The 10,406-nt window shown below is 50.7% G+C and overlaps 4 protein-coding genes across 4 annotated transcripts; 3 read left to right on the top strand and 1 right to left on the bottom strand.

Moving 5' to 3' along the window:
- Nucleotides 1-402: 402 nt before the first annotated feature.
- FPRO_02892 (uncharacterized protein) lies at nt 403-1,932 on the bottom strand (the record flags this gene model as incomplete). The annotated part of the gene is made up of 1 exon (XM_031226957.1): nt 403-1,932. One exon carries the CDS (start codon nt 1,930-1,932, stop codon nt 403-405), a length of 1,530 nt encoding a protein of 509 aa, XP_031077441.1.
- Nucleotides 1,933-2,629: 697 nt separating this feature from the next.
- FPRO_02893 (uncharacterized protein) lies at nt 2,630-3,057 on the top strand (the record flags this gene model as incomplete). Its single annotated transcript, XM_031226956.1, has 2 exons — nt 2,630-2,649; nt 2,745-3,057. 2 exons carry the CDS (start codon nt 2,630-2,632, stop codon nt 3,055-3,057), a joined length of 333 nt encoding a protein of 110 aa, XP_031077440.1.
- Nucleotides 3,058-4,794: 1,737 nt separating this feature from the next.
- Nucleotides 4,795-6,426, top strand: FPRO_02894 (uncharacterized protein; the record flags this gene model as incomplete). Its single annotated transcript, XM_031226955.1, has 1 exon — nt 4,795-6,426. One exon carries the CDS (start codon nt 4,795-4,797, stop codon nt 6,424-6,426), a length of 1,632 nt encoding a protein of 543 aa, XP_031077439.1.
- A 1,256-nt stretch (nt 6,427-7,682) lies between these two features.
- On the top strand, nt 7,683-10,217 carry FPRO_02895 (uncharacterized protein; the record flags this gene model as incomplete). The annotated part of the gene is made up of 1 exon (XM_031226954.1): nt 7,683-10,217. One exon carries the CDS (start codon nt 7,683-7,685, stop codon nt 10,215-10,217), a length of 2,535 nt encoding a protein of 844 aa, XP_031077438.1.
- Nucleotides 10,218-10,406: the final 189 nt, after the last annotated feature.

The following is a 10,406-nucleotide window of genomic DNA, read 5'->3' as shown; positions in this document are numbered from 1 at the left end:
TTAAAGTGATATTAGTAAAGAAGCAGTGGTTTAAACTGGGGTTTATTACTATTTCAATTAAAAATAATTAAATAAATAGAAAAGGATAATTATAATAAAACTTAATTTAATTAATTAGCCTAATTTCTAAATTATATAACTTAAAGATTTTATAATATCTCTTTAAAAATACCTCTCTTTAAGGAATCTTCTTTCTTTAAGCTTTAGTTAATATAATACTATTATATTTATTTAGCTTATTTCTATTAACTATAATATTTATTAAAATATATAATTAATTAACTTTAAATTTCAAAATAAGTAAAGTAATATTAATAAAAAATCAGTAATTTAAATTACAGAAATCTCTTTTTAAATACTAAATTTAATAAATAAGCTATAATTTAAACTCAAGATATTATTTTATAGCTTTGAAAATACACCCTTACAGGCACCCTTGCCAAGTTGTACCAGTGTGCTCTTGGTCCTCATATAGGCAGCTATCCCCTCATGACCATTTTCCAGTCCTATTCCACTCATTTTCCAACCACCGACAGGCATCTCGGCTGGCGACTCACCCCATGTGTTAATCCAAGTAATCCCAGCGTCAAGCTTTTGCACAACTTCATGTGCCAGTCCCACATCAGATGACACAACACCAGCAGCAAGACCCATCGGGGTATCATTAGCCCGGGCAATGAGCTCTGACACCCATTCTTGTCGAGGGCGTCCTTGGGTGCTATATGGCATGATGCACATGACTGGGCCGAAGATCTCTTCCTGGACAACGCGCATGCTGTCAGTGCAATTTGTGAATACAACAGGGTGAACCCAGAAACCATCAGAAGTTGGTTGTGCCATACTTGGCTCCTCCGAGCCGTCGAAGAGAACCTTTGCCTTGTCAACTGTACGTCCATGTTGGATGTACATCTTGACCTTCTCTTGCTGCGCGGCGCTGACCATCGGTCCGAAGTTGGTCTCCCCGTTTTGGGGCAGACCCATGCGAATTCCCTCGCGACATCGCTGCACGATAGCTTGCTCAACCTGGTTCAACAGAATGTCAGGGACAAAGACACGGGTGCCATTGGTACACACCTGTCCGGTCGAGAAGAAGTTGGCTACCATGGCAGTGTCGGCTGCTTCCTCGATGTCGGCATCAGGAAGAATAACAAGCGGGCTCTTGCCACCCAGTTCCATGGTGACACCCTTCATATCTTTAACAGCTTGGCTGGCAACTTTGCTGCCCGTGCTAACTTGACCAGTGAAGCTGACTTTGGCAATATCGTTGTGGGCGACAAGAGGCGCTCCAACGGCGATACCGTCACCGTAGACAACATTGAAGACACCAGGAGGGACGCCGGCCTCGATGTAGATTTGAGCGAGTGCCTGGGCATGCAGGGGAGTGACTTCACTTGGCTTGTACACCATACAATTGCCAGCAGCCAAACATGGAGCCGACTTCCAGAGAGCAATCTGAATGGGATAGTTCCATGCACCAATGCCGGCACAAACGCCCAAGGGCTCATGGGTAGTGAGAACGAAAGCGTCAGGACGAAGACGAGTGTTTTGACCAGGGAAGCTGCCAGCAGCGATATGGGCGTAATACTCGAGAACATCAGCTCCAGTTGCAACGTCAACGGTTGATGTTTCCGACCAAGGCTTGCCAGTATCAAGGGTCTCGGTCAGCGCAAGTTCGTCATTGCGCTCACGAAGTATAGCGGCTGCCTTGAGAAGAATGGCAGCTCGGCGAGGTGCTGGGGTTTGTGACCATGTTGGAAAAGCGGCCTGGGCCGCCGCAATGGTTGAGTTGAGCTGTTCTGGGGTGGTAGTGTAGATAGTAGCAAGCGGCTTTGCATTGCTTGGATCGACGGACACAAAGGTGTTGGTCTTTGAAGAGGACTCAGGCTGTGGGCGACCTGAGTGGAAAGTGTGAATCTCAGATGAGAAAGTCATTGTAACTTGGTTGGTATGATCGAAGAAGGAGCATGCAATAGGGCATGTAGAGGGAGATGGAATAAGGCAAAGGACAACACAACAGGCAAATAGATAGATAGTAGGTAGGTATTCAGAATGATCTGAGAGAAGATGCTCTACTGGTTACATGTGGGGAGCTGGCTGTAAGTAAGTTAAGGTATCCTACCTTAATATGTAAAGCTTGTGAGGATCAATCAGGATGAAGTACGGAGTACCGTCAAGACGGAATGGCCATTGCCCCACAATTGACTGATGCCGGGTACCTTCCTCTTCTAGCAAGATACAATGACGTGGGGCCAAGCTATACTGTGCCGTCACAGTGGAATTGGCCATCCAGTTAGAGCCCAGCCAAAGTATCAACCATGCAGCCAACATTCAATGGCAAGCAACACGAGCAAGAACTCAATTTCCCAAGCTATGGTCATTCAGAAACAAGTCTCCAACGGAACTGATAGCGATTTTCGGCTGTGAAGCCCTAGTCTGTGACGTGGTGAGATCAGCAGACCTGTGGAAGGATTACACCCATCATGACTCGAGCAGATCTGAAGAGATACGGAGAGTTTGTCGTTGCGAGAACAGGTCGACGGCCATTCATCGTGAGAGTGTGTCTTGAACGTCTCAGCGCTGTTGGAATAAAGCCGCATATTATCAGACCACTCTCACTTGGCGAAAGATAATGAACCTGAGGAAGAAGGGGTAAAACGGTTCCATTTGCAATTGATAAGTTGTCCAACCAATAGATGCGTGAATCCCCGTGCTGCAGTACATGCGTGCGGGCTGATGAATAACAGGACAGCCCGGAAGGCTTGGAAGACTGGACCCCCCAGTCCCGCCTCACTCGACAAAAATGCTGGAGACAATTTCTGGTGCAAGTCACTGCAAAAAAGTCCTGTTTTCTCATCATCTAGGCAGCCTTGCATCGTGCCCAGTCCTCAGCCCAGCTACAGAATCCCAGTCTTGACAATGCCGAAGAACGCCAAGCTTGAGTGGCTGGTCGAGGGGAAGCACAAGAGTGGACACGCCAACGTCATTGCTGAGCTTCGAGGTGCCCACCTGCCACCCCTTGAGCTCTACGTCCAGCCCGAGACTCTTGACCGTTGTTGAACTATGGAGAAAGCAAGGCGCTTGAATGTTGTCTCACAACAATGAATAGATAGCGCTATCATCCAAGGCGAGCGAGTTTGCTTACCAGTCCAGCTCTTACGCACACGATTGTTCTGCCAATAATTCGAGCGGGTTTCAACGGCAGAAAAAGTCAAGCACTGAAAAAATTGGAATCAAGAAAAGCAAAAAAAGAAAGGATTTGCCAGCTCGGCGGGGGCGCACTGTCCAATTACCATATCCCAAAAACCGATCTTAGAGATTATCGATCTGACGGCCAGGTACCCCAACCACGCTTTACCTGATCAGTATGCTAAGCAACATTTCAAACTTTGGCATCCTCCACGGCACATGGCAATATGGAGTTCCAGTGGTGCAAGACACTGTCCCTGCAGATTATCCAATGTGGTCTGGATGAAGCGAGATAGCACAGCACGCGAATCCCGAACAGGTATTTCCTGTACATCAGGAATCCTATAATCACACACATCAACTCAGCACTCGACACATCCTCTGCGGAGAGCGGCGACCCTGCGCCGTGTTACCGTGTTTCAAGCCTCGTAATCAAACACCGACATGGCCGGTTAACCGGTCCAGCCAGTTCGCGATATCATATCAGCAGCTTTCGTCTGGCAATCCTTAGGCCGACTGTGAATTCCAAACATGGAGCTGACTTGGCGAATAGTTATTCCATTTCTTATTGATCATATGGAAACTGATTCGCCATATTGCCCAATCAGAAATCAATCTTGAGTACAATATTTCCTTCGGAGGCTTCGTGGAACCGGATCCGGCCAGCGGAGTTCCTTGGACTCCATCTTTTCGCCGTCAGACGGCCCCACAACCACCGTACAACACCGAACAGGTATCAAACAGTCGCCGCGTCAACCAACGTTCTTCGTGCGGTTGCAGCGGCCAGGGCAAACCAAGCAATGTCTTTGCACGTGTTAGTAGCATGATAAAGAGTGAAGCAGGGACATCGCAGACAGGCCCCCCGGCGACTTGATTGCCCCCAAGAGATCGAGCCTTTTCACAATGGTGAGTTCTGGTCTAACTCTCAGCTACTCTCCCCTGTCACTTCCATTATCTACAAAGATATCAACCAACTGACTGATAACGAAGCCGTCAACGTCATGCAAGTTTGGAACACTGGCTTAAGATATTCAAAACTTCGGTAACACCGAAAAAAAGATTCCCGGAGTCGGTGAAGAGCTTTTTGCCGTTCAGAACCCCCGCCAAGGCCCCGCTCTTGCTAGGTTCGTGGCTTGCTAGATGCTTCAACCAGTTCTCTCCCTGGTTAGCTCTTGCCGCCGCCGCCGCCCGTCTTGGAGTCTTGATCCACCCACCAGCCTTGCTCGATGTTGGCAGCTCTGGCCAATCAGAACTCCTTACTGACCACCAAAGGGTACTTGGAACAGTCAGAACACTACATGGAGTCGAGGCTGGAGACCAGTAGCGAGAATTCATCCGCACTGTACGATTCTTCCAAGGGCCCTTCCATGATCCAAGACCCCACTTTGAGCTGATGTCCGTCCATTTCAAAAAGATCTTGACTGTCTCGGTGCTCAAGTACAAGAGCTCTCTCTCTCCTGGACTTCAAGACGGTTTTCTTCCTCACTTCTCCCTCAACCCCATTCATTGATACCCCTGGAGTCAAAACGATTGAGACACGTGCAAGATCTTTACCCATCCCTCTATTGAATATTTTGTTCAACTTTCCCCTTGCTCAACTTCTCCAACATGACTACTGAGTATCTTCCCGCTTCTGCCAGCTCCGCCTACGACTATATCATCGTAGGTGGTGGCACGGCTGGATGTGTTTTGGCTTCCCGTCTATCCTCCTACCTTCCTGAGCGCAAGGTTCTTATGATTGAGGCTGGCCCTTCAGACTTCGGTCTCAACAATGTCCTGAACCTTCGCGAGTGGCTATCTCTCCTTGGTGGTGACCTCGACTATGATTATCCCACAACTGAGCAGCCCAATGGCAACAGCCACATCCGACACTCACGTGCAAAGGTCCTCGGTGGATGCTCCTCTCACAATACTCTCATCTCCTTCCGCCCCTTCCGCCACGACATGGATCGTTGGGTCGCCAAGGGCTGCAAGGGCTGGGACTTCGAGACCGTTATGCGTAACGTTGACAACTTGCGCAACCAGCTGAACCCCGTTCACCCCCGTCATCGTAACCAGCTCACCAAGGACTGGGTCAAGGCCTGCTCCGAGGCCATGGGCATCCCCATCATCCACGACTTCAATCACGAGATCTCCGAGAAGGGACAGTTGACCCAGGGTGCTGGTTTCTTCTCTGTCTCTTACAATCCTGACACTGGCCACCGCAGCAGTGCTTCCGTCGCCTATATCCACCCTATCCTTCGTGGCGATGAGAGACGACCCAACTTGACCGTCCTCACTGAGGCCCATGTTTCAAAGGTCATCGTCGAAAATGACGTTGCCACTGGCATCAATGTCACTCTCAAGTCAGGCGAGAAGCATACTCTTAACGCCCGCAAGGAGATCATCTTGTCTGCTGGTGCTGTCGATACCCCTAGGCTTCTCCTTCACTCTGGTATTGGGCCTAAGGGCCAGCTTGAGGACCTGAAGATTCCTGTTGTCAAGGACATTCCAGGTGTAGGCGAGAATCTCCTAGACCACCCCGAGACCATTATTATGTGGGAGCTCAACAAGCCTGTTCCTGCTAATCAGACCACCATGGATTCCGATGCTGGTATTTTCCTGCGACGAGAGCCTAAGAACGCTGCTGGCAACGACGGCGATGCCGCTGATGTCATGATGCACTGTTACCAGATTCCCTTCCACCTCAACACAGAGCGTCTAGGGTACCCCATCATCAAGGACGGTTACGCCTTCTGCATGACACCCAACATTCCCCGTCCTCGCTCACGTGGCCGCATCTACTTGACTTCAGCCGACCCAACTGTCAAGCCTGCTCTCGATTTCCGATACTTCACTGACCCCGAGGGCTACGACGCCGCCACCCTGGTCCACGGCATCAAGGCTGCCCGAAAGATTGCGCAGCAGAGCCCCTTCAAGGACTGGCTCAAGGGAGAAGTTGCCCCTGGTCCTAAGATCCAAACGGATGAGGAGATAAGCGAATATGCTCGCCGAGTTGCCCACACAGTCTACCACCCTGCCGGTACCACCAAGATGGGTGACGTTGAGCGCGATGAGATGGCTGTTGTCGACCCCGAGCTCAAGGTTCGTGGAATCAGCAAGCTCCGCATTGTTGATGCTGGTATCTTCCCCGAGATGCCAACAATCAACCCCATGGTGACCGTGCTGGCTGTTGGTGAGCGAGCTGCCGAGCTCATTGCTCAAGAGGAGGGCTGGAAGCCCAAGCACTCCCGACTGTAAGCAACTTCGAGCAAATTTCAAATATCTGCTCGTGGGGGTAAACGGGGGGGATCACTGTTTTTGGACATCTGTATGATTAAATGATTAGCGTATGATTGCATTATCGCAGCGAGTATGACATACCTTGGGTAGTTGGGAAAATTTGAAGTTCGTTTAGCAAATAAGACTCTCGGGGGCTTGTGGCCCGATTTGCCGCTGTTCTTCCAATCGTCTGTGCCGGTGTCGGGTCGTATTTCCCCGATGAGGCCCTTGGCCCAGCTTCTTGACCAATTCATATTTTGCCGCGACGGGTCAGTAAAACAGGCACAGCGGGCCGGCGACTTTCCACCACTAAACCACCCGGATCGCCCATTTTAATGTGTCTCGTAAGGCCCGGAATGCTAGATCATATTTCCATGATGAGACGAAAGTTCGATATGCGCCGATGTTCCAGCACCAATCGGGGTACCCGAAGCGCGATGCAGGACATTCAATCTTGGATGTGTTCTCGGCGGCAGAGATAAGGTGATAATAAGCAGTGGCAAGATGCCACGAGATCGATATAGCATTGCGCGTTGTTATTATGCATATTGTGTCTTGTTGGGTCTCGGGTGGCCAGCTGATGACCATTCCCACAACTCACTTTGTTACCTGACTTTTCTCAGCGGGTGCACTGGTATCCATTTAGACGGGTTATGGCCCGTGGAGCCGTGCATCCATCAGCTGCTCCAAAAGGAAAAGTGTGGGGTATGTCCGGGGTTTCGGGACGGAGCGTTGAGCGTGGAGTGGGTGGTTCGACGGATGACAGGGCCGAAACGTGTCTGTGAAATCCATCCACGTCGGCCGATGCGCCGTTGTGCAGGGTCCCTCGGTCGAGGACCCTCTACTCCTCCATGGGGATAACATAGATTATCTTCCGGAAAGACAGTTGAGATGGCCTTAGCAGAGCCGCGGTCCGGCCAGCCGCCTGCTAAAGAGGTCTCGATCGGTAGGGGCTATACCTTCGTTTTGAGTGAGGTTTATAGAAGAAGCAGTGCAAGCTGAATAGCAATAGGCGCATTTGTTGATTTCGCTCTGTTCTCGAATCTTTGCACTTTGATGCATAAAACCATCTGACGGATTGCTGTGTCCCTATGGCTGAGATATTCAGGTTGCAGAAGGTTTTCCATTGTGTTTTTAAAGCATTAACAAGCAGACACGCTAGATAACCGATCCCAAGAGCCTTCAATCGGCTGCCCGAAATCCCCAACTTCAAGACGCGATTCGAGGTCAGAAAAATGGCTACACCAACAATCGACTTACCACCAACAACGTGTGAAGAAGAAGTCACCACGCCCATATTGGACAACGCTCAAGGACTAGCCTCTGCAATAGGAGCAGCAGCAGCGGTGGCGGCTGTAGCTGTCGGGGACGGTCTTACACACGGACTTGGAGGAGTTGCATATGGAAAACCATACGATGGTCACATCTCAGAAGAAGATGGCCAGTTCCACGATGTAGATCACAAAGGCGCACGTGAGGCGAAACAACAGAAAAGCCTTAGGGAGGCCCAAGAGAAGTGGGATGCTGCAACCATGGGACCGGTAACAAGGGTCGAAACAGTTATAGCGGCGGAAGGTGGAGGAGGAGATGGAAGAGGAGAGCGGGAGGTCTGGGAGGGAGGAGGAGGAGGAGGGCCAGAAGGGGTGCAGTTGCCGCCTAGAAAAGGCGTTGATGTGGCAGGTCAACAGGTCAGAGCTGCTCTTTCCCGCTCCCGCCTTAGTCGTTCAAATCCCTCCAGCTCCAGCTCCAGCTCAGGCTCACTATCAGGCGCATCCCTTCACAACGCTACCAATACTGCTGTCGCTGCTCCTGCTATTGCTTCTAACAACAGTCCCAATAACCTCAACTTCATACAAACCGGTCGCGTCACCAAGTCCCGCCATCGCTCTTCTCTTTCGGCACCAATCGCAGCGTCGCTTGTGAATGCTGCTGCTACGGAGAGTGCAAGATTATCCTACGAGGCAAAGCTTACCGCCGCACTAGCTGCTAACATCGCCGGCACAATGGCGGGTAGCCAGTCAAGCACGACGACAACAGCTCTCCCCTCGCTAAAATCGAACGGCCTCTCCTCGCTACCACAAAAGCCTAAAACAAATGGAACAACACCGACCCTTAGCACCGCCTCTTCTATGGACAAAGATGCTCCCGTGATTTCCTTTTGGGGCCCGGAGCCAATTGCTCTGCCCTCGCGCTTCGCCCGTATCAAGCGCAACCTCATCAGTGGCCACGAAGCTGAGCTCGAAGCTAGTTGGGCCCGCCTCATTACTGCACTTCGCAAAGAGGTCAGTCATATAGAGGACCTTGGGGCTCACCTCATTCCTTCAATTGAGTTTGGCGACCTAGATGACTCTGTTCAGACTGCGCGCTTTGGACATGATCTGAGGCGCTACGGTGTCGGCGTCGTCCGCAAGGTTGTACCAAGAGCAGACACGGATACTGCAGTCCGCGAAACGGTCGACTATCTCGATAGCAAACGCCACATCAAGGCACTCCAGCAGCATGATCCAGCCTGTTTCGACTTCTTTTGGACACCAGCTCAAGTCCGCTCGAGAGCGCACCCCAATGTCCTCAGCGCCCAACGATTTATGATGAGCCTGTGGGAGACCAGTCCAGATGATCAGCTTGTCACAAGACTCCCTATCACCTATGTCGATCGCATACGCGTACACGGAAATGGAGAGAACCAGTCCAACAGTCTAAATGTGCCGCCGCTCGAGCCGCCACAATCCGCCGACGATTGGATTCAGGCATTACAATCATCTGCAGGCATCACAGCACAAGTTGACAACGGGTCCTTGGAGCGCTGGGAGCCCGACGGTTATCAACGTGCCGGTACCTATAACCATATCTTTCATGGCCAATGGGAAGACTACGATCCTTGGAAATGTACCAGTCGCACTTCTGTGACGACTGACCTTTACAATGGCTATGGTGCCTGCACTATCTTCCGCATGTTTCAGGGCATCTTGGCACTTTCCACTGTCGAACCCGGCATGGTTCGCCTCTTGCCATCCCCCAAGCTTGCAACAGCTTACTACCTCCTCCGACCCTTTTTCACAACCAAGAATCCTCCACCAGAGAATCGCACCGGGCCTGAATGGGAGGCATATCTTGCTCCCGAGAATTGGGAGCTGCAAACTGAGCCTGATTCCATCATCCATGGAGCTGTCCCGGGGCACGCACAAAGAATCACTGAAACCTGGCACCCCCATTTACATCTACGAAATAGCATGATTACTTTACCAACTCTTCAGCCTGGAGACTACATATTCTGGCACCCTGACCTTCCATACTACCTCTCCAGCAACAACTATGGTCTCAAAACACCCAGTGGAAGCAAGAGTGAAGTCAGCATGCTCGTGTACATTCCGGCAGCCCCGCTCACGCAAACAAATGCACTCTATCTTGCACGTCAAAGGAAGGCATTCCAGAGGGGCCATCCCGGCCCAGACTTTGATTCCACGGGAAGAGGGATTGTTGAAGAGGACGCCGAAACGCGACCTGGTGAAAAGGAAATTGCCGAAGTCGGAGGTCCCTCTTCATTACAGGCCATGGGTCTTGCGCCATGGGAAGTTGCAGGCACTCGCTCCGGATCACCACCCTCGGAAAAGTCCAAGTCTAAGGCCGATGAGGATGTTGAGATGGAGGGAGACGGAGACACCAAGAGCCTTACAAGCACATCATCGATTTCTCGCGCTGAGGCTGAGGTTGTGCGATTAGCCAATATTATCCTCTTTCCAGATCGCTCAATGCTGGGGTACTCGGTTTGAAAGAAGCATCAACTTATTGGCCGGTCTCTGTCTTTCATCTCCTGGTTAGTTGGACATCACACTTCTCTGATCCCTTTTGGACTCTTTGTGACACCTCATAACGGTATGTGGTCCAAAGGTATACAGGAGATCGGTTAGATGCATCATGAAGGAGTCAGGCGTTTACCTAAGGATTGAAACTAGACAGAA

This window comes from Fusarium proliferatum (assembly GCF_900067095.1).
Source record: "Fusarium proliferatum ET1 genome assembly, contig: FPRO_scaffold002, whole genome shotgun sequence".
Classification (NCBI taxonomy): Eukaryota; Fungi; Ascomycota; class Sordariomycetes; order Hypocreales; family Nectriaceae; genus Fusarium; species Fusarium proliferatum.
Note: the sequence above shows the minus strand (reverse complement) of the source record. Positions and strands in the feature narration are given on the sequence as shown.